The sequence below is a fragment of the Pipistrellus kuhlii genome, unplaced genomic scaffold (assembly GCF_014108245.1).
Source record: "Pipistrellus kuhlii isolate mPipKuh1 unplaced genomic scaffold, mPipKuh1.p scaffold_m20_p_15, whole genome shotgun sequence".
NCBI lineage: Eukaryota > Metazoa > Chordata > Mammalia > Chiroptera > Vespertilionidae > Pipistrellus > Pipistrellus kuhlii.
The window spans coordinates 12,854,491-12,879,161 of record NW_023425460.1 but is presented as its reverse complement, the minus strand read 5'-3'; the positions used below and the strand labels follow the sequence as shown (position 1 = coordinate 12,879,161).

General features: G+C 37.4%; 2 protein-coding genes across 2 annotated transcripts in view; one reads left to right on the top strand and one right to left on the bottom strand.

The window, feature by feature from the left end:
* Nucleotides 1-17,429, top strand: part of LOC118718978 (peptidyl-prolyl cis-trans isomerase A-like) — a 38,174-nt gene extending 20,745 nt beyond the window's left edge. The window contains exon 2 of the mRNA XM_036437980.2: nucleotides 16,955-17,429. Within this exon, the coding sequence (XP_036293873.1) occupies nucleotides 16,955-17,412 (458 nt within the window). The 3' untranslated portion in view covers nucleotides 17,413-17,429. The remainder of the gene's footprint in view (nucleotides 1-16,954) is intronic.
* Nucleotides 1-24,671, bottom strand: part of CTNNA3 (catenin alpha 3) — a 1,168,431-nt gene that overhangs the window by 998,409 nt on the left and 145,351 nt on the right. The window lies entirely within an intron of this gene.

Sequence of the window (24,671 nt, the reverse complement as noted above, 5' to 3'; positions counted from 1 at the left end):
ATAACGGAGAAAGTACAGAGAGTACCTGAAACCTTATACAAAAGTATTTACGGGAAAAGGAATAAGGGCAAGGTCTGAAGACATTTATTTGAATTTTCAGCCATTCTAATAAGGGGAACTATCCCTTGTAGGAGTTTCATATGTGTTTTATCTCCCGCTGGACCCGGAGATTGGACACGCCAGTCATTCCCTACTGTAGAGAGAATGAAATAGCTGAACACATTCGGCCTAAACTACCTTGGAGCAGTTTGGTGCCATTTGCTATCAATTCTTTAGTAAAATGCATTGGATGTCACCAGGATTCTCTCAAACTCGGAGAAAGAAGGATTAAAACAGTTACATGCCACATTCTACCCTCCATTCTTTTACGGATGGCCATGTGACCTTAAACAAGACACCTGTCACCACTTAAAAGTTAGTTCTCCAACTGTAAAATGAGGAACTTAGCAGTTATTAAACACTGACCTGCAGTTACTAAACCTTAGCACAGGGTTCTGTCCTCAGTGGAATACACACATATGTAACCACGTAACTAACATGTCATACAAGGTCCAATGCTGCCTGGTCACAGGCCCCTCACCCAACCTTCACTCCCTAACTCTATCTCCATGTTCACTCTACTCCCCCACTCTGGCTTCCTTGTTCTTGCTCAAATAGGACAAGCAAGCTCTCGCCTTAGGGCTGTTCTCTGTGCCTAGAAAGTTCTTTTTGTAACTGCCAAGACTTTGCTCAAATATTACCTCCCCAGGAGGCTCACTCTGATCTCATTTAAAACTGTAGCCAGCATCCCTTCCCAGAATTACTGATCCTTACTTCTTGTTCTAAAATTCCCCCCCTTCCCCCACCCCCCAGAGCACATATCAGAAGGTAGCTGTCACGAAGTAACTGACATAGCAGGCCTGGTAGCTAGCCTTGGAAAGGCCTGCTTCCAAGGTTGGCCCAGGCTGGCATCCAGGAGCTCGGGTTTCAGAAGGATTCTCACACTCCCAGAACTGACTGGTAGCTCACTACCTCTTAACTGTTTGCACAAAACAATGGAATGTGTGGCAAAGACCTGTTTTCCTTGGACGGGCGCACACATTCAGTACGATCAGGTAGAGGGTGACCAGCTACCAATACAAAAACAGAACTGGGGACGGAGTACTGAGGTTCTCCACGGCTAGGCAGCATTTCATTCATGTTGTCACAACTCACCGAGAATTAAGTGCATCAACTGGACGCCAGGATGAGAGGACTCTGGAGTGTGTGTCTGGTCTCCCCAGAATTGCTCTCCCCTGATGTTGCTCTGTACCTTTTTTCGGCAATACATCTTAGCTGTGGGTTCAATTACCTATTGCGTCCTCTGAGTCCTACCAGCAAACCATTAAATGCAGGCATGCTCTTGGGGACCCCCTACACTATAAAACTTACTTATGAACTATGTTTACTTCCTGTCTCCACCTGTGAAAATGTAAGCTGCATGAGGGCTAGAAGTTTTGTTTTGTTCACTTACGTACCCCACAAGCCTAAAATAAACTGGTTAGCACATAATTGGTGCTCAGTTAACATTTATTGAATAAATGAATATATACACAATGTTACAATTCATTTAAGGAAATGAACAGGGCCCCTCAGGAATCCCAAACCATTGGTGTTGGTGAGAACTCCTTGCCGAGATGGTGTCTAATGCTCTTAACCATTTGAATATTCAAATTATAAGCGAGAAGACCTGTCTAGAAACTGGTTTCTCTTCAATTCCCTGAAAACAGCCTAAATGTAAGAAAAAGAAGTGTAAGCAAGTGTACGTGTTTCAGCTGGACAAACCCGGCAAAGATTGCTCTCAGAATCAAGTGTAATAGCAGGTTGTAAACTTGATCACGCCTGGCTATTCACCCCTTGATGGAAATACGAAGTTTTTCTTTTTCTTGGATGAAATTTCTTTTTCTCTAGAAATCCTCCTATAGCCAGACTTTGAAACTCAGTAATCTTCTGAGCCAACTTATTCGATTAAAAGTCTCACAGCCTCAGTTAAAAAAGAAAGTGAAAGAAATTTTGAGGAGGAAATGGGAAGAAGCCAGCTCTGCCAAGAGAGCCAAGTCCTCACGGAATGTGTGAGAACAGATGGGGGCAGTGGGGAGAGGGACGGTTATTATTATTGTGAGATGAATCCTGTAGGAACCAACAAACTGTATGCAACGCACTCCAAGGCTAGCCATGCAGCAAGAGAAATAACCATTGGCTTAGGTACAAGGCCACATTTGAAAATATTTCATCTTATTTTTTTTTTTTTCTGGTATAAAAAATATTAGGCCAAAACCGGTTTGGCTCAGTGGGTAGAGCGTCAGCCTGTGGATTGAAAGATCCCAGGTTTGATTCTGGTCAAGGGCATGTGCCTTGGTTGCGGGCACATCCCCAGTGGGGAGTGTGCAGGAGGCAGCTAATCAATGTTTCTCTCTCATCAATGTTTCTAACTTTCTATCTCTCTCCCTTCCTCTCTGTAAAAAATCAATAAAATATATTATATATATTAGGCAATATATTTATTTTAGCAGGAAAGGTGCCTATTCAGAGAGTCACAAAACTAAATTTTATGTTGGGTCCACAAAGGGAACATATGAGCAGTTTCAGTTATGGAGAGCATGGTAGGAGTTCAATAAATGCTAGTGAAATTAATACGTTTTCCTGGTAGGTAATCCATAAATGGTAGTGAAATGAATAAATATATGAAAGACACTGGGCTATGTATTGATTATAGCCTAAGTGAAAGCCATTCAGGTCTTAGTTATTATCTGAATAACTAAGTATATTATAAGAATGGGGGACTTAAAAGGCAGTTTCCTGAAGGAAAGCAGTGTGTGTGGGGGAAGGGGGGGCGGCGGGGTGGGGGGGTTTAAACCTGGGAACTTATATGAATACTAGAGACCCAGTGCATGAAATTCATGCATGGGCAGGGTCCCTAGGCCTGGTTGGTGATCAGAGCAGATCAGGTTCCCCACCTCTCCACCACCTCCTTCCCTAGCTCCCTCAGCACCCGGCCACCACTGCTGGTCACTGCCATGTTCTATGCCACCCCCTGGTGGTCAGCGTACTTCATAGAAAGCAAACTCCCAAGGGGACACTTTGCATATTAGCCTTTTATATATATAGATATGCATAGCCCATGGATACAGATAATAGTGTGCAGAAGGCCTGGGAGCCATGGGTGCTGGGTGGAGAGGGTCAATAAAAAGGAGGAGAGAGGCATCTGTAATCCTTTCACCAATAAAGAAAGAAAAATAAAGACAATCTCTTAGAATTAAACAAGGATAATTTAGATTGGAAAGAAACATTTTAGCTATTTTTAATTAATCAAATTCTAAAATATCTTAAAAGTAAAAATAGATGCTAAGTCTCTATTCTACTTGTGCAATTTTTGTCACTAACTTATTTAGTAACAGCTACAAATTTAAAATAGGAATTTGAGGGGGAAAGCCTCATACATGTATTCAATGGAATGTAAATTCTTCTATTTTTTATTATTATTAAGTCTTTATAGGACTTATTTGATGTTTAGAGCTCTTACACAATTTCATTATACCATAAATGTAATGTAATGTCAGAGAGCATAAATCTACTTAGTAACATTCTTGATACTATTTTTTAAAGTAGTCATTCTTTCTAATGATTTACTCCCAATAGATATTACAGTTAACTTAAAGTAGCAAATCGTAGTAAACAATAATAGATTTATAGTACATTTGATGTTACATGAACATGGCAGAGGAGTTATATTTATAACTTGTTTTCTATCTAACATTTGGACTTTAATCATTATTTAAAAGGGAAAAAAGTAGGTTCTATTATTGTTCAATTATATTTATAGCATGATTTTGCATTTAGGATATAATCCTCACACTGTACTTCTCTTATAAAATAACAAGACATTGCTGAAAGAAAATAAAGAAGACACAAAGAAATTTTAAAATATTCTGTGCTCATGGATTGGAAGATTTAACATTATTAAAATGTCCATTTACCTAAAATGATCTACAGATTCAATGCATCCCCTAACACAATGGCACTTTTCACAGAAATAGAAAATATCCTAAAATTTGTAATGAACTCTAAAAGACCTCAAGCAGCCAAAGTAATCCTGAGGATGGAAAAAGAACAAAGCCACAGGTGTCATAGTCCTTGATTTTGAACTACACTGTAGTAATCATAACATTTTATTGGCAAAAATATTAAGTGAATGAAACTAAATTAGGGCCCCAGAAATAAGTCCACACATGTATGGGCAACTAATTTACAGCAAAGGAGCCAATAATATACAGTGGGGGGAAAGGCAAGTCTCTTTCATAGATGGTGTGGGGGAAATTGAATGGCCACACACAAAAGACTGAAACTAGACCACTATCTTATGCCATACACAAAGATTAACTCAAAATGGATTAAAGACTTGACTATGAAACCTGAAATAGTCACGGAACCTTCAGAAATGTGAAATTCAGGAAAGAAACAAGAGGGAGCAGTGCCAGTGAGATAGTTGCCCCAGTGTGGAGTTGTGAGGATTAACCAGTTCATACCTATAAAGCTTTTAGCACAGTGCCTCGCACTTTGAAAGATAAGCTCAATAAATACTACTACCATTAGGTCAATTCAGTCAAGAAGTGAGGGGAGTAACCTAACTGCAGTTAGAAATGGGAGTAACCTGTGTCATGGGAGGCATTTGGAAGAACAAAGAGTTAGCGCTACAGATGTCACAGAAATCCTGACCGATATCAGTATCATTCATAAAGGAAATGAAAAGGAATAGCCCATGACAAGTATAAAGGTCTATTTTATCCAAAAACTGCTCTTGATTCACTCCCACATTTATTAATCTAAAGACACAGAGATCACTCCCAAATCCTTCCTCCGACAATGCCTGGGGCATTTCACCCAACAGAGAGAAGTAGAATACAGTATAGGTAGTAGGAAAAAGCAATTAGGACAAGTATGTGTGTGAAAGCCCTTTAGTACCAAAGCTAAAATCAGAATTCAATATTCCTCTCCACTAATCCTGTGGACAAAATGGCAGGATTCATACTTGCAAGATCACCTACACCTGAAAATATTGTGGAATGCCTTAAGCCATAAATCAGTCAATAAAGATAATGGGAATGGGGCATTTATCTGGCTTATCCTTTCTAACGTATACTCAAAATTACTTTTAAGCCTCTACAAACAACAGTGACATTGTTGTTTATTTTTTAATAAATATCAGGAATAGAAAAGCTACCAGATTACAGCGTTGGTGTTGTGTTGCTGCGATATCTCCTCTTTTTCATGTGTTTCAGGATTCTATTGTTAAATTTAAGCTCCTATTGGCAAACTGTTTTTCTTCTTTTATCTTCATGAAATGATTATCTTACTTCAACTGCCACAGTCCAAGCCTGTGAGACACACGGTGAAGAAAAATGGATAAATGGCGGTGCTTCCATTTTTTAATGCCCCTTGTATGCGGTGGGAAGTTCCGGGCATCAGCCACAGGGATGTATCACAAAGACAAAACCATTCACTTAAGACTTGTTTTGAAGCATGTTAATTTTATTTTCTCGCCCAAAGGTTGTCTGGTTGTGGTATTGTAATAATCAACATAAGATTTTATTTTTTTTAAGAAATTTTTTTAAATATATTTTATTGATATTTTACAGAGAGGAAGGGAGAAAAGGATAGAGAGTTAGAAACATCGATCAGAGAGAATCATCGATCAGCTGCCTTCTGCACACCCCCTACTGGGGATGTGCCCACAACCTTGACCGGAATCGAACCTGGGACCCCTCAGTCCGCAGGCCGTCCCTCTATCCACTGAGCCAAACCGATTTTGGCAACATAAGATTCTTGATGAATTGATGGGGGTTAGGGGAGGGATAAGAACAGAATGGGCTAGTTCAGAATTAGAACAGTGTGACTCAGAAGTATCACTCGATTACTCAAACAATGTGGCCATCTGAACATCTCCTCCTTCCTTGGTAGCAGAGAAAGATGAATATATATCTGTTAACATCCTGGATATGAGATATGGCATCTTTTCTAGCCAAACATAACTTCACCAAAGCCAACTTCTTCCACATATTTTAGAATAGGAAGGATAATATTTTTAGAGAAATTGAAAACTTCTAGAATTTATCACTAAGAGTGAGTTTCATGCAATGAAGAGAATCCCTAAGGAAAGTTTCAAATATGGTTTCTTCCCAATGAATTTCATTCTTACTCCTAAATCTGAGGTAAAAGCAACTGAAATTCCACAAACATGGCTATGGCATTATTGGACAAATGAGGTGCCAAGGTGAAGAGCAATTTAGAAAGGATGAAAAATCTAGTCACTTACAGAAATCTGTGTGATTCAGTCTAGGGGAAAAAAAGAAAGAAGTGTGCATATTAGTTTAATGAGATGTAGATAAAATATTTTAAATTGGCCCAAAGTGCTCTGGTTGAATTATCTTGGATAATAAAGGATTAAATTTCCCAGAAAATCTTTGTCCCAGAGTAGAATAATTTTCAAGTTCACTTTCTGATGCTCTATAAAATAAAACCTAAGGGGCATTTATCTACTTTTTTCCTTAGAATAAAATAGCATTGAAAAACAAAAACGAAGCCTTAGCAGGATTGAGTTTAGAAATTTAAATGGCAAACCCAAAAACTCACTGAAGGAGGGGAAATGGGAAACTGTGTTCCTTATAACAGAGACCCAGTGCCCGAGAAGAAAAGGATAAAACGATTATCTGTGAGCTTCAGGGATATACTTATGTAAGATGTCCTGCTCTTACATAATAACTGTTGATCCATATTTTTAACAACACCCAAGATTTCTCTGATGATAAAAATTAGGGAGGTAGAACTGTATTTCCATGGAAACAGAATCTAATTTTTGAGAAATGCTGACTAAAAAAATAAATTTCCTGTCCTCTTGATGCAGAATGAGATCAGATGGAACCATTCTAAGCTTCCTTGAAATCTACTCAAGTTCAGTTGTTCTTCTTAACTTGAATCCACTTGTTTTTCTTTACAAACTTAAAGTTTATGTATTTCACCTCATTTTCTATTCCATGAGCTAGAGTAGATTGCCCACTCTCAGTGAGAAGGTCCTTATAGTCTAAACTCTGGAAATCTATTTCAATCATTTCCAAACATTTAATAAGCAGTGTTCATACCCCTGAAAATGTGTTCCTGCCTTTAATTAAATTCAGCACTAAGCTACCGCCCCTGAATGCCTCTGCATGCTCTATGTCAGTGGTCAGCAAACTCATTAGTCAACAGAGCCAAATATCAACAGTACAATGACTGAAATTTCTTTTGAGAGCCATATTATTTAAATTTAAACTATATAGGTAGGTACATTGTTATTAACTTACTTAGGGTACTCCTAAGCTGGCCTTTGCTAAAAACTCAAGGGGCCAAAGAGCCACATGTGGCTCAAGAGCTGCAGTTTGCTGACCACTGCTCTATGTGGCTCTTTATGTGAGGTCCCTCAATAGTGGTTTCTCTGAAGGTCCTGTCTGATCCACAGAGTCAACACATACAACAAAGTCAACAGAAATGTGGAGGGAAAGGATGAGGTTAGGTTTTAAGCCACGGAACTCAGAAGGAGGAGTCTATGCAGACTTGACTGAAGTGTCACTGCAATGAAAAGTGTTAGGATCACTGCTTTCAAAAAAGGATTCCCAGAAAGTTCATTTCCTTGTTCTTCAAGGGCTAGTGGAATTAAGGAAATGAGCCTTTATGTCATGAGCCTCTGATGTCCAAATAGAACTGAGACTATGAGGGCTGATGCTCCTGAAAAGCTCCCAGTTGATCAGATAATAAGCTGGGATCAAAGGTAGCAATGGGCCAATGCTATTTTTTTCTTTTTCTTTTTTTAACCGCTTTTTTCTCCAGGAAATTCTGTTGTTGAGTTGTTAGATTTACAGTTGCATGTGGGATGTTAAGATTTCTTGCTGTACTTTTATGGTAATTGCAGTTTGCTATACATGCTATTTATCATCGGCAGTTTATATATTCTGTGTGCCAGTTTTATGCTGAATGGGGTCTGAATGCACTTCAGGGAACCGTACATTTTTCTCCCCATTTTAAGAAACTGTACACAGATCAGACGATAAATAACAGCAGTAGTTCAGAAACCTGAAGATTGGAAAACTGAGTGAGGATGACTCTAAAAGGGCATGGAAGTTTCATACCACACTATTTTGGTTGCTTATGAAGTAGTTTGATGGAATTAAAGAACACTGAAGCTAAACTGTGAGGACATCAGCTGTAATTCCAGTGACACCGGTATCCTCTGAGACCCTGAGCCTCTTGGAGCCTCCATTGCCCTTTATGGAAAATGAAAAGCCATGCTAGGTTATAGATGGCACTTCCCTCACATCAGTTTCAATCAGTTGATAATGACTGGCTGAAGTATTGAGTCAATAATGATTCTGAGGCTGATTCCAGACGAAAGTAGAGTATCAGGGATGGTTTGCCAAGTCTTCTATAAGCATACAGGGAGGTGGAACAGCATTTCTCTTCCAGCTCACACAAAATTAAAATAAAATCTTGTGAAATGAAGAAGTGGACAGTTGTGTTGCATAAATCCTTAAAGAAAACCAGTTATCAGTCGGCACCTGTAAGTAACCACGAATGGCTTCATGTAGCGACATGTATACAAGTATTTTCCTTATTTGCTCTAAGGTCAGCAAACTGCGGCTCCTTGAGTGTGGCCTGGGCGAGTCTATTTTGAAGAAGTGGTGTTCCAAGTTTAAGTTTAAAAAATTTGGCTCTCAAAAGAAATTTCAATAGTTGTACTGTTGATATTTGGCTCTGTTGACTAATGAGTTTGCCGACCACTGCCCTAAGGGATCACTAGGGGGTTTTTGTTGTTGTTGTTGTTGTTGTTGCAATCTACAAAGAATTTCATATGACAAATTATAAAATCATTTCTACAAAAGGTTTCATAGTAACATTTCCTCTCAATAATGCCTAATAGGTAGGTAGGTAGGTAGGTAGGTAGACAGAAAGACTTTATGTTTATTAATTGATTTGGGTTTTGTTTTTTCCCACGAGTGAGAACAATTCTGCTCTTTACAATATAGATGTCATAAAGCCCAGAAAAGAAATGCACCCATTAAAAGGAAAAATATATGTAGCTAATGACAGTAACTGAGCAGAAATCAGAAAAGATTATGCAAACAAGAAAGTGAAAATCATCTTCGCTCAATGAAATCACACATGTGCAGTCAAACTGCAGCAGCTTGCCTACTACAGTAACTAACACCATCTCACTCTGAAGATGGCTAAGGTGGAAAACACTTCTCAGTCTTTCCGAGGTCACCAAAATGCACACGCACAAAAACAGTCTTTTTAATGAAACATTTACTTCCATGTAAGAATAACCTATTTCTCAACTAATAAGTAGTTTCTGCCACTATCACTATCTTGGTTAATCCACAACCCACCTAAAATTCAGTTGCCTCATTTTAAAAATTAGGGAGGTGGAACAGCATTTCTCTTCCAGCTCACACAAAATTAAAATAAAATCTTGTGAAATGAAGAAGTGGACAGTTGTGTTGCATAAATCCTTAAAGAAAACCAGTTATCAGTCGACACCTGTAAGTAACCACGAATGGCTTCATGTCATCACTCATTCTTTAGGCAAATTCTAGCTCTGGATAAAGAAGGAAAAATCTCATCCTCATTAAGACTACATTTTCATTGCCTTATTTTTTTTATCCCAGGTAGATATAAATCCTAGCTTGATTGTGTATCAGTAAAGCACACATAATTGCAGCAAATTTACAAATGGAAAAGTTTGGGAAAAGATGGTGACTTATCTAAAATTACACTGTAATTCAGTTAAAAAAAAAAAAAAAAAAAAAAAAACAATTCCAAGCTCTTGTTTCAACGGAATAATGTCAAGACTTTTACAAGGCACAATTAGGATATGCATTGTATATGCTAAGTATTACAGGCAAGTTCAAGTAAAAGCATATAACATTTAGTTGTTAGAGTGACAACCAGAAATGTTAATACTTCCTCAACTCCAATATCCCATAAAATAATCCAGTTCCATATCAAATGAGTTATATGTACATTATTTTATACTCCCCAGACCTAGAAAAACCTGAAAATAAAAAAAGAATTGCATTAAGTTGTTTTGTGTGTTGTTTTTTTCTCTGTTAGTTTCTGTTTTAGACAATGGCCACATTCCCAATTTACAAATTTTATGAAAACAAATATGCTCACATTGAAATAGCTATTATTAGATGTGAGCTCTCTTAGAATGAAAATAGATCAGATGTGACAAATCTCTAAGCAATTACTGCTGCTCTAGCCATCACCTAGTGATGAAGATGTTTTGTTTTGATTGATTTAGAAATTTATAATAAAAAAAATGTTCAGTTTGAATATGTTTATTCCCTATGGCAACACATGACAAAACTTTTTTTCTCACGTCAGCCCAAGAAATACATTATTTATCTTCAAATAGACGTGTTAAAAGATGTGTGATTTCAGTTTTCCTTCTATATCTCTAAGTACTTAAATGCTTAATAAAAATATTGTTCATTAATGTATTAAGGACCTGACTTTAGTCATAGTTCCAGTTTAAAACCAGCCATTTTATGTCTAAAAAAAGCTAAGAGATGATTTAGAATCTTTGCTAAGATAGGAGTGTCTGTGTAAATTGGCACAGATGGAATGTAATATCTAACAAGGGGTAATGAACTTACAGCTTTATTACATTTTTTAAAAAACAGATTTCATTTTGAACTATGTCTAAATAATGTATCAGAATATTCTAAGATAAAAATAATCAATGAAAATAAGGCTAAAATTTTGTCAAATATCTCTGGCCTTTCCTGAAGTGCTTTGGAGTCTCCTTAGACTTGGTCTATTAATAAATGAATAAAGTTGTCCAGGCAATGTTCATGCCGAGATGCACTTTAAAACGGTCAGCACATTAACATGACATATGGTGACTCAATGATTGCTTTTCTTAAGGACGGTCCCTTGACTGGCAGTCCTGTCGCGCTTTAACAGGACCAGATCCCAGTCTCAGCCGGGCCTCTGAGAGGCATGATCTGCCCCGGGCAGCTCCGTTACGAAGCTTTCCTCTTCCCTATGGCCCATCCAGCCCACCTGCCGCTGCTGTTCCTCCAGAACTTCGACGGAATAAATGCATCAGGTTGTTAAGCAACTTTTAAAAGGCTGTGTTTTAAATAAATAGCTTTATAAATAGAATGAAATATTGTAGTAAATAAATACTTCACTTAGCAAAGGAAAAATATATCTAATGGATATTGTCATATGTGATTTTCCCTTTCGAATGTCAACAGAAACAAAACTGTGCATCAGCCCCAGCATTTTAAAATAATAACCATGGTGGTTATTTAGCATCTTATTGCAAAGTGAGAAAATTTAGAAATGAAGACACCAACTCCTAGAGTAAAATAAACTATCAAGCAAAATAGAAACATACTCGTAGGTACAGAGAACAGACTGATAGCTGTCAGAAGGGAGGGGGGCTGCAGGTATATGCGTTAAGAGAGGATCATTTAGCTTTTGTTTAATGTGACATCATAAAAGCTCAGTTCTAACATACACACTACCTATGCTTTCTCATAGCACTGAGTTTTCCCCAATAAATGGACTAAAGCAGTTGCCTGCAATACCAGCATTAAACTTAAGAATACAGACATAAAGGTCTCTGTGTTAATGATCAACAAAGAGAAATAAGAAAAAACATTTGTTTATAGATAGATAATTAAAACCCACCAACAGCCGAAGCCGGTTTGGCTCAGTAGATGGAGTGTCGGCCTGTGGACTGAAGGGTCCCGGGTTCAATTCCGGTCAAGGGCCTTGGTTATGGGTACATCCCCAGTGGGAGGTGTGCAGGAGACAGCTGATAGATGATTCTCTCTCATCGATGTTTCTGGCTCTCTATCTCTCTCCCTTCCTCTCTGTGAACGATCAATAAAATATTTTTTTTTAATCCACCATCAACAACGAAGGAAGTTAGCCAAGATGACTGAGAAACCCTTTACCACCACCATACATCGATTGGAATGGCTAACGTGAAGCAAACAACACCCAGTGCTGGTGAAGATGCAGAGCAACTGGAATTCCCACAGGCTGCTCGCGAGAACGTAAAACGCTATAACCGCCAAGGAATATGGTTTCCTTGTTTAAATTAAACATAAACATAGTATACAATCAAAAAAAATGTACTTCTAGATGAAGTCAAATCCTCTGTTCATAAAAGAAAAAAAGGGTATATGAACATTTATATCAGCTTCATTCATAGCTATAAAAAGCTACATGTCCCTGGGATAGAGAATGGACAAACAGTGATACACACACACCTTGAAAAAGTACTCAGCAATAAACAACACCTGCAACAAATGGCTGAATCACAAATGAGCTTTGCTAAGTGACAGAAAGCTAGATCAAAAGGCTAAATAGTAGGTGATTGCATTCATTCATACCACATTCTGGAAAATGCAAAACAAATTGGTGGTTGTAGGGTACTGAGGGTGGGGAAGATCTGACTTTAAAGAAATAGCATAAGGGACTATTGAGGGAGGAATGTTGTAAATATTACGTATTCTAATTGTGGCGATGGCTATATTACTCTGCATTTACCAAAACTTTGCAAAAGTAAATTTTACTATATGTAAATTAAACTACGTTTTTAAATAAAAGTAAGCATAAGGAAAAGCTTCACATTTTCTAAATGTTATAGACTATTTCACAGGGTAGCATCTACAAATAAGATAATGTAACTGAGTATGTAAACCACAAAATAGGCCATAATTTTTCAATATATATGGCATAAAACCATGGTTATTAAAAGCATAAGTGGTTGGCCCAGATGCTGTTTACCACCCCTGAATGGATATAAAATGTTAATAGATTATTATACCTTTCATAAATAAAGTGCCAAGTTACCTTTCTGGGAGAAGCTATCAAACTTTGCACTTTGACTTCCTGTTACGTTCACTTTGGAACGAAAGCCTCCATGAGCCACCCCAACGGAGCTATTTCCTATGATAAACACTATCTGCTAACAAGAGGCAAAGATGTGGCCTGGGAAGATAGCTGCGGTGACTTTACTGCACTCTCTGAAACACTCTGACACACTCTTCTAGAAAAAAAAATAGCATTTTTAATAGCAACCAGAAATCAAGCTCAAAATTCCATTTCCTAAAAAAGGTCATTAGAAAAACAGATGCAATTTAATTCACCAAACATGTATTAAGTAATGCTAGGCACTTGGTAAACAGAGTTGAAAAAGAACACAGTTATGTACTTTTAAAGAATGCACAGACGAGCAGAGGAAGGAGACATGAACAAAGACACTTGCACACAATAATTTAAGTGGAATCATAGAAGTGTTCTCAGGGTACAGGGATGAGCAGAGGGGAACAGTTTCAGTCTGAATATCTAACAAAAATGGATCACTGGAGCCAAGGACCCCCTAAAATCTGCCCTCAGGGATGACTAACGCTAACAGGGACAAATAGAATCTGCATGGTTTGAAAAGTCCATTCATTGATACTTACTGCCACCTCCATTACAGTTGTGATTGAAATTTCTTTTTGAGGGCCAAAAATTTTAAAGTTAAGCTTCTTCTAACACCACTTCTTCAAAATAGACTCGCCCAGGCCGTGGTATTTTGTGGAAGAGCCACACTCAAGGGGCCAAAGAGCCGCATGTGGCTTGTGAGCCACAGTTTGCTGACCACGGGCCTAGGGTGAGGCCTGGAAAAATATAAATAAAAGGTTCCCAAAGTATTCCACTATGTAGCTGGGGTGACAACCATTGGATTACAGTATTAGAGAGAACTCGCTAAACTTTCACTCGGTGCAACATTTAGCAATGTGCCTAAAAATACCATTGCTTCACCCTATTATGCAAGTTGCATAAACTGAAAGAATGCTAGTAATTCAAAAGCTTAACATTTACCTGTAATGCCTCACTTAATAAGCAAATCATCTTTATCAACAACTGAGAACTGTTCTAAGAAGCTAAGAAATAAGCCATACACATTAAATGACTAAAGTCAATTAAGATGAGCCACGTATAAAAAGACCTAAGTGATAGGATAAACTACATTGCTTCAGGTCAGACAACATGCTTTTTTTAATAGTATTTCCAGGATCAAGTACACTGCATGGAACTCAATAAATATTTGTTAAATGGATGAATAAGATAAATGATTTCTACAAGAATTTACCACCAGTGCCATTGTCAAAGACTGGAATACAGGGGAAGATATTTTTATTGGAAAAATGACTCTCAGGCACCTGCCCAAAACAAAACTACTATCATGAAGAAACCTGAACTTAGCTTTGAAGGGTAAATCAAGCAGCTCTCGGCATTTCCAGTTAAATCTTTTGACTAGTAGACCACCTTATCGCATTCTTGGCTCCAGTCCTCACTGCCCTCCAAACCTGTTACAATAACAATCAGCAGGAGGCTAGCTTTCCTGAGCAAATTTCACCATCATTAGAAGGATTATAAAAGTCTTACTTTCAAAGCATTATGTACCTGCTTAAAAAGTAACACTAGTAAATGTACAAAATAAACCAACATAGAAAAAGGACATGAATTCAGCCAACTAGACTGACCAGGGAGATGAATGAACCTACTGCCTTCATACCGTTTCACATTCTCCCACATTCAACTACCTCCTAGATGGTTGCTACAGAACTTAGATTAAAGGAAATTGATTGCTGAGTTTATTATTTTTAGCATCCTTTTACTGAGCACCCAGCAACTAAAGTGATAAGTACCAGTACCTTCAAACTTGCAAGGATAAATACTGCAACTATCTAGACTGAATTACCCATTTGTATGTTTGGAGCTTGAATTATTCATTTACATTTTTTAAACGGGAGAATAAACAAAACTACACAAAGAAAGAAGATAGTTGAAAAATCTTACTGCTATAGATTTAAAAGCTTAATGTAGTAAGAAGCCAAAAGATCTCTTCAGAAATAAACAATACATTTATTAAACAACCTAATTAATATTCACCAACTATGCTACTTATGAAACAAAACAATACATCTAAAAAATGCAACTGCATGCAAGCAAAAAAAAAAAGCATATTAATAAGTGAAAAATCTTATAAGATTAAGTTAGGAAAAGTATTTATAGAAAAAATATCACTTTCTCTTCAAACTTGCATTTAAATATTAAGAATAATGGGTGGATCCCTTTTAATTACTAATTTTAATGTTAATCAAATGTTTAAATTAGGGCAACAATGTGAGATTTCTGAGACTGCTGTCCATAACCTATGTCAATAGTAATAGAAGATACCAAATTCTTATTTGAAAAGGAATGGTAATTTTCCTCTACCTATGTGTGAATGATTATGCAAACCCATGCAAATTCTAGACCCATACACTTAATAATTTAATGAACTAAATTCGAAATTAAAAATCCAGTTATTCTCCAAATGATGTCTTCAGGCTAACATTGATTCATTTATTCCTGCTTCCTTATTAACAATAACATACACCAGCTTGTCAATGATTATCAAATTAGGGCATGACACTTGGATGTAAGAAGAACATAGAACTACTTGCATTTATTTTTTATCAAAAACTAGAAAGAAATGAAGCTTTACTGATATTTAACAGAGATTACACTGGGGCCTTTTCTGTCTCTATGTCAACTATAAACAAGACAAGCAGATTACATGAGCTATGTAGAAGGAAAAGAGTTGATGGTGAGGTCCTCATTCATCTCCCGGCTCTCAGCACATTGCAAAGGATGTAAATTTACCAGTTATATTACCTAGTTTTATTTAAACTAACCTTACAAAATAAAACAGTGTGTGTGTGGGGGGGGGGGGGGATCTTACCGATAAACACTAAGATGACAATTATCCGAATAATACAGACACAAAGAAATGCTGTCACCTCTACTCCTGTGGTGAGTTCATCCTCCATAATATAATTGTTCCTGACAAAAATAATTTTAATATTACTAAAATGTAGACTTTAGTCCACCTCATTAATGGAAAAGGTCACCTTGAGTACGTAGAGTGACTGAAGATATTTTGTAATGATAGCACAAAGCTACGGTGATTAGCAAACATTCTTAAATGTTGCGTATTTTATCTTTATCCTATTCTTCATTATTCTTCACACGTGCTGTACCGCGTCCATTTCTATATTGGTTCAGTACTTTGTGTATATAATTCACAATGAAAGGGGTTCCCAGACCATCTTTTCCAGGTCACACTGCCCTCTCTCAGCCTCCACATCATGATCTGTAGGAGTTAGAGAACCCTGAGGCTCTATATGCCCCCTCCCCCACAACATTCACAGCTTTCTGACTTTGGAGGCTATCAGGAATAATTCTATCTTCCCTAGCTGGTTTGACTTCATGTAACAAGTGTCGGTCTGCAGACTGAAGGGTCCTATATTCAATTCTGGTCAAGGGCACATCCCAGGTTGCAGGAGGCAACTGGTCAATGAATCTCTCTCATCCTTGATGTTTCTCTCTCTCCTTCTCTCTTCCTCTCTAAAATCAATGAAAATATAAAAAAGAAGAAGACGAAGAAGACAAAGAAGAAGAAGAGGAGGAGGAGGAGGAGGAGGAGGAGGAGGAGGAGCAGGAAGAATTCCATCAACTTCTCTGTCACCAGAGGGAACTCAAACTTTCAGGGTTGTCCTTCACTACTATATCTCCTTAATCTCATCCTATTTTCTTATCTCCAACCCACGTTCAGAACCATTATACTAGGATTTCTGGAGATGATAAAATCCCTCATATGTTCCATCTGTTCCTGAATATTGGTACCTCCTTTTTGGTATCATTAAAATGCAACTTGAATAAGAAGTGATGTCAGCAAACTGGCTACAAAGGTATTTCTGACACCCATAACTTGCCAGAAACATCAATTTGAACTTTCGCTGGAAGACAATAGTGCACTAGAATACAGTTCATTTGAAATACAAAGTTTCAAAGACAGAAGAAAACTCCCGTGCTCTGAGCACTGGGGAGAAAAGGTTTGGTTATAAAGGTTCCTACTTTCTCAGAATTATTCCGGGATTTATGTGCCAGGGTGGTGACTTTGCACACCATAATGGCACCGGCGGCAAGTCCATCTATGGGGACAAATTTGAGGATGAGAACATCGTCCTGAAACATACAGGTCCTGGTATCCTGTCCATGGCAAATGCTGGACCTAACACAAACAGTCCCCAGTTTCTCACCTGTGCTGCCAAGACTGCGAGGTGGGATGGCAAGCATGTGGTCTTTGGCCAGGTGACAGAAGGCATGGAGCGTGTGACAGCCATGGAGCGCTTTGGGTCCAGGGATGGCAAGAGCAGCAAGATGATCACCATTGCTGACTTGGACAACTCTAATAAATTTGACTGGTGTGTTATCTTAACCACCAGACCATTCCTTCCGTAGCTCAGGAACACCCCTTCATCCCAAAGTGCTTGGAATGTTCCATAATCTTTGCGGTCTTGCCAGTTTATTGGGTTCCATTATTTCCTTACCGCCTCTCAGTCTAGCTGGATTGCAGAGTTTAATTTATGACTATGAAATAAAAAACTAAACAGTTAAAAAAAACTGTCTAAAGCCCAAGACAGAATTTTTAAAGTAGCAAGAGAAAAAAGAAACTCCACATATATAAGGAAACCCCCATAATGATATCAACAGATATTTATTTATTTTTTTAGCATAAAACTTGCAGGCCAGGAGTGAATGGTATGATATAAAAGAATAAACATACCAACCAAGAATACTTTACCTAGCAGTTCTGTCTTTTAAAAACAGAAAAATAAAGACTTTAAAATATAAACATTTTCCCAAAGAAAAACTGCTTATCCATCAGCTAAACCTTAAAAGGTATTAAGGTTTCTATTGCCATCTAATGAATAGAGGCCAGGATTGGTGCTAAATCTTACAATGCAGAGAACAGACCTCACACAATAAAAAATAAAAAAATAAAAAAAAATGTCTAACAAAATATCAATAATGCTGTGGTTGAGAAATCCTGTACTAATAAGAATAATACTCCTCTGCCTCAATGACTATTATATGTTAACTAGGAATGCTTTTTTGAATAACAAAACCTGAAAAAAAGTGGTAGTTTATTTTCCTGAAATCAAATTCAAAGGGATGGCTGCTCACAGTAGAACAGCACAAAGAGCCATAGCAGTCGGACAACTGCTACAGGAGTAGGCATTAACACTATGTACAAGGAAGAACGTAGAAATACAGGAGAAAGCATTAACACTAACTACATCTGTGTCTTTTATCAGAAAAGCAAAACCTAACATCTCAGTGGACAGATCTATCTTTAAGGGGCTCTGTAGATAATTTAAAAGGTGGTACTTGCTTCTATAATTGACACACTGATCACATTCTGCTTTACAATGTGCTATGGTTAGATACTAATTTAGGAAATAAAACAAAAGTAATTGGTAGGCCAACTACCTCCTCTTTCATCATAGAGTGAGAGACAAACTAAAAAGCTATTGATTAGCGACGAACATAGTGAAAAATCTTGGATACTTTTCAGGGAACATTTGGGAAAGCAGCTTAATTACAGAGAACAAGCTCGGATGTTGGCAAGAAAAGTCATTCTTGACTAACTGGCTGGGGTCCTTCAGTGATATTACAGTCTTGAAAAGGAAATTCAATACATGTCAAAGCTCAGAGATGACGTTAGAGCCCAGAGGTATGATGGTTTTTGGATCTCTACGAAGCCATCCCAGCTGGTGGTATAAATTCAAGACTCTTTGACTTACAGTTAAAATGAAAGAGGCGAGTTTGCAATCCAGTGCATAGATAATACACTCCTCTCCCCCTGGGGAAGTACATGTTCAAACCAGTCTAACATACTTGAATTTAGATCTCTGCTTGGTAATTAAATATGGACCCTGTTGAACTTTATATAAGTCCCAGTATATGCAATCTATACATAAAAGGCTAAGTGACCAACCAACCATCCAACTGACTGGTCAGTACATATGACACACACTGTCAATTTAAAAATAAAAGTTGACTCACGCATGCACAATACATATAGAGCACCAATTGCACACGTGTGTTTCGATCTGTCATTGTCGATTGTGAATTTGGTTGTTTTTGTTGACATTCAATGTAAACCACATCATGATTTATTCATCGACCAACCAGCCGATACACATGACATGCACTAGCAATTTAAAAGTAAATATTGACTCGCGCATGCATGATACATATAAAGCTCTCACTGGCACCAATTGCACACATTTTAATTTTATAATTCTATATTATATATACTATTTTGACATGTAATTTTTGCAGTAATTTAATTAACACATGAATCTTTCTTCTAATTAATTTCCTTTCAATGTGCACGAATCCATACACTGGGCCACTAGTATATTCAAATTTCCAAATGGACCTGAAAAGATTTAACTTCTGAGATTTCTGCTAAAAAGGAAAACAAATGAACTAGAAAGTAAAAGGTGTGTGCAACATCAAGTAGGGAGAGGAAGGAAGGTATCTACTCAGGAGATCATGAGAAGCCAGCAGGATGGACACAGAATAGATGAGTTGGGACTAATTGAAGTCTCCAGGTTTGTTTGCTGTTGTTTTTTTCATTTATCACAGCGAGAGGTAAATGCTATAGTTAAAGTAATTTCATACTGTAAATAAGAATTTCTCAACTTAATACTTTCCAAATAAAATTCTGATTAGACTAACACTCAGTAAACTCATTAAAAGTGTAGATTCTAGAAATTCCAGATAAACAGTTTTCAAACTTTTTGAGGGTTGGTGAAATATGAGGTTCAAATTTGGGATTCAAATAGCAAGAAACCCAGTATCTCAACCAAGTAAGTCAGAATCTTTTTTACTAGGGAAGTGTCTTGCCTTCAACGCAACATCTATGAAGTGTAATAAAACAAGGTGTGTATTTCATAGATCATTTTATGCTCTTTAAAGTTTACTTAGTTACCATCATAGTAAGTAGGATAAAGGGGCAATTTATTTGGGGGATTTAGGGCTACGAATAAGTAACTGAGCAATTATGACATGCATGTCAGCTAATGGGCACCTGATGAATTTCTGTAGCCATTCATCATTACTCCTTTGTCATTTGCCCACAATGGTCAATGTCGAGTTTCTTTGCTCTACATATGCTAACTACACATCAACCATTTAAAAGACACCTAAAAATGTATGTCTAGGGTTCCCAAATATAAGATTTGACCTTTTTGCCAAAACCGGTTTGGCTCAGTGGTAGAGTGTTGGTCTGCGGACTGAAGGGTCCCAGGTTCGATTCTGGTCAAGGGCATGTACATTGGTTGTGGGCACATCCCCGGTAGGGGATGTGCAGGGGGCAGCTGGTCGATGTTTCTCTCTCATCGACGTTTCTGACTCTCTATCTCTCTCTGTAAAATATCAATTAAAAATAAATAAATAAATAAATAAATAAATAAATAAATAAATAAAAGATTTGACCTTTTGTGAGCAGCACTCACCACATACACCATACATAAAATATTTTTCAAGTATGTTTATAATTACAGTATAATGAAATATTATTATGAATTCACTATCAGCATAATCCTGTTCTAATATTTTTAACCATCATTCAAAGGCCATTTTTATAATTAAAAGAATGTAAGGTAGGAGTCAGAACCACCTGTGTTTTAGTCCTAGTTGGGCAAGTCACTTAAAGCCTATCCATAAGCCTGATTCATCCTATGAAATATGCAGAGGCTTTTACCCACCTGTCTAATTCACTGGGCAGCTACTGATAATTACATGCTATGATCCTCATGGACGTGTTTAAAAATTGAAAGGCATTATACAAAAAAAAAAGGATTACTTATAAATAGAAATAACAATATAGCAAGTAAGGAAAAAAAAAACTGTTAGAAATCATCACAGGAACAGGATGGACAGCAAAATGTTCCTTTTCCCAAAGGCAAAGCAGGCAACAGTTCACATTTTAAAGGCTCTTAGTCACTTTATTTTTTTTTAAACAAGGTCAATATGTGACAGATCCAAGTTTAATACAAGTCACTTGATTAAAGTAAGAAACCCAGGACTTTAGAGAACAATAAATCCTCAGTGGAGCACAAAATTAATCTGGGGAGCATACAGAACACTAAACACAGGCAATATGGCTACTATCAAATGAACCCCAATTTGCAGACAAGGTATCACTGTTTTGTGTTGTGCTGAAGATGAAGTAGTAGAAATCTGAGAGGCCTTAAGAACCAATTTCTAGATTATATTTGTACTCAAAATGGACCAGATAAAGTCTTGTATATAAAAAAAAAAAAAAATCTGAAGTACAATGGGAACAATATGAAATCTTTCAACCTACTTAGAAAATCTGAAAAGAAAGAACCTATCTGGAGCCTCTGAAAGAAGAATGAAAAAGAAAGTAAAGTAGAAACATTTGACAAAAGATGATTTAATCAACAAAAGAATTTGCCTAGGGATTAACTAGAGTGTGAGAGGCGGGACTGCAAAGGTGGCCCTTTTGATGGGCTGTTGAAGCTAATTCAACAGATTTTCATTAAGTTAGTCCCCAGAACACTGCATGTGATGGGTGAGAGGAATATATGTTATGACCTCTGCCAGGCTCATAGAATACTAAAAGACCAGTTTTCTGTAACTCGGGGAAAGTTTGATATACTTAAGTTTCTAAATGAGTGGTATATAGTTATTACTACAGATGTTTCAACATTTGCTAATGAATGCCAAGGGCAATTAGGAAGATGAAGGTATTTTGTAATACATAAGAAAGACTTCATGAGTAATGAGAGCCAGAAACTGGTTTTAGAGAAGTGCTATGATTTGGGTAGGTGGGCAAGCAACTACTGTAACAAGAGCCAATTACTTAATTTTCCATCTTAAAGGGAAATGTTTTAAGGGGCTGCTTCGCTGAAACCGGTTTGGCTCAGTGGACAGAGCATCAGCCTGCAGACTGAAAGGTCCCAGGTTTGATTCTGATTAAGGGCATGTACCTGGGTTACGGGCACATCCCCAGTAAGAGGTGTGCAAGAGGCAGCTGATCAATGTGTCTCTCTCATTGACGTTTCTATCTCTCTCTCCCTCTCCTTCCCTCTCTGTAAAAAAATCAATAAAATATATTTTAAAATTAAAATTAAAAAAATAAGGGGCTGCTTCATGTTCATCTTTCTTTTTCGCTTTTCACTTTTTAGATAGTCAAGTGCATTAGCAGAGGTCACTAAGAGGAATCATGCCAAAAACTAGAGATTTTTATTGAATCCTAAAACCTTGAATAAATCAATTAACTGACATCAAGCCCCCACTGCCATAGTTCCAAGGAATTTCTCTCCTCTGTTTGACCACCTCCCAGGGCTCATAGTTTCATGAAGCAATTAGTTCTCCTGTTTCATACTATGTTACAGATATAAATTGGAGATCTCTAAAATATTGTAAGTATACGGACAAATATTTCAATCTCTCACCCATAAAAACACTAAAAATTCAAGGAGAATCATCTGAATCATAATAATAAAAGACTTGCATAGAATTTTTAGATTCCAAAGATAGGCAATCTAAAAAGACCTAAACCCAGACCTGCCTAGAATCACAACGCAATTTAGGGGCAAAACCTGGTCTAGGAATTCAGTCGCCTACTTCTTAAAATCTTTCTAGTATGCATTAACTGTCCCTTCTATTCTAATCTATGTGGCGCTCCATAACCAAGAATCTGGCACTTTGTTTCACAGCCTTCTGAAAATAAAAAAGAAACTTTAATAATCTCTTGAGATTTATTTCCCTTTCTCTGTGCACTATAAATCTTTCCAATAAAACAAGGTCAACAGCTACTTGATGTAGCTCTAAAAATTGTAAGAGGTTAATTGGAAGATGTAGCCAAAGCTTCAGCTAAATATGCCACCCCCTCCACATACCACTGCCTTCCTCCCTGCAGAAAGCCTTTGAGATAAAACACAGTACATTTGAACTCCTCTTACTTGTGCACTCACTGCCTATGGAAATTACATGCAAAACAGACATATGGAAATTCTACAGATTTACCATTTCCTCATAAGCACTTTCAAAGGAGGAACTGCCAGCATCGGGTGCCACTCAGAAGTGGCATCTCCAGCCCTTCTTGACATGGGAAGCCCTGCCCAGCAATCACTGCCCTTCTGCCTTGTTTTCCTTTGCTTTTTCCTTTCTGTCGGGATAATCAGAACAATACTGCTACCCAGCTGTAAGCTACCCACCATATTCACATGTTCATTGGAAGTTGTTTAGTAACTAGTTTGATACTTTAAATTATTACATTCATTTACTTAAAATAAAACATTCCTAATGCAATGTTGGATCCAATGTGCTAGAATTTTGTTGAGGATTGTAGCATCTGTGTTCATCAAGGACATTGGCTGGTAGTTCTCTCTCTTTGTGGCGTCTTTATCTGGTTTTGGAATTAGGGTAATGCTGGCTTCATAGAAAGAGGTTGGAAATGTGCCTTCATCTTGAATTTTCTGGAATAGTCTGAGGAGGATAAGTTTGACAATGGAGGCAAGAAAATACAATGGAGTCTAGACAGACTCTTCAATAAATGGTGCTGGGAAAATTGGTCAGATACATGCAAAAAAAAATGAAACTAGATCACCAACTTATATTGTACACAAAAACAAACTCAAAATGGTTAAAGGATTTAAAGATAAGATGAGAAACCATAGAAATCTTAGAAGACTCCATGGGCAGCAAAATATCAAACAAATGTCATAGCAATATCTTTATCAATACAGCTCCTAGGTCAATGGAGACTAAGGAGAAAATAAACAAATGAGACTACATCAAAATAAAAAGCTTCTGCACAGCAAAAGAAACCATCAACAAAACAACAAGAAAGCCCACTGCATGGGAAACAATATTTGCCAATGCTATTTCAAATATGGGTTTAATCTCCAAAATTTACACGGAACTCGTATAACTTAACAAAAGGAAGATACTAAATAATCCAATCAAAAAAAGGAAAAAGGACCTAAGTAGACACTTTTTGAAAGAGCACATAAGGAAGGCCCAGAGACACATGAAAACATGCTCCAAGCCACTAATCATCAGAGAGATGCAAATCAAAATGACAATGAGGTACCATCTCACACCTGTCAGGATGGCTATCATCAACAAATGACAAGTGCTGGCGAGGATGCAGTGAAAAAGGAGCCCTCGTGCACTGCTGGTGGGAATGCAGACTGGTGCAGCCACTGTGGAAGACAGTATGGAGTTTCCTCTAAAAGTTAAAAATGGAACTGCCATTTGACCCACTTAATCCCACTTCTTGGACTATATTCCAAGAAACCAGAAACACCAATCAGAAAAGATATATGCACCTCTATGTTCATAGCAGCACAATTTACCATAGCTAAGATTTAGAAACAGCTTAAATGCCCATCAGCAGATGAGTGGATTAAAAAACTATGATACATCTACACAATGGAATACGATGCCACTATAAAAAAAAAAAAGAAGGGACTTTTACCATTTGCAACAGCATGGATGGAACTGGAGAGCATTATGCTAAGTGAAATAAGCCAGTCGGAGAAGGATAATTATAACATGGTCTCATTCAAATGTGGAATATAATGCTCAGCATCATCTGATGAACAAAAATAGATCCAGAGACAAGAGCGTAGGTGGTACTGAGCAGACTGTTCAACCGCAGGGCAAAGGTG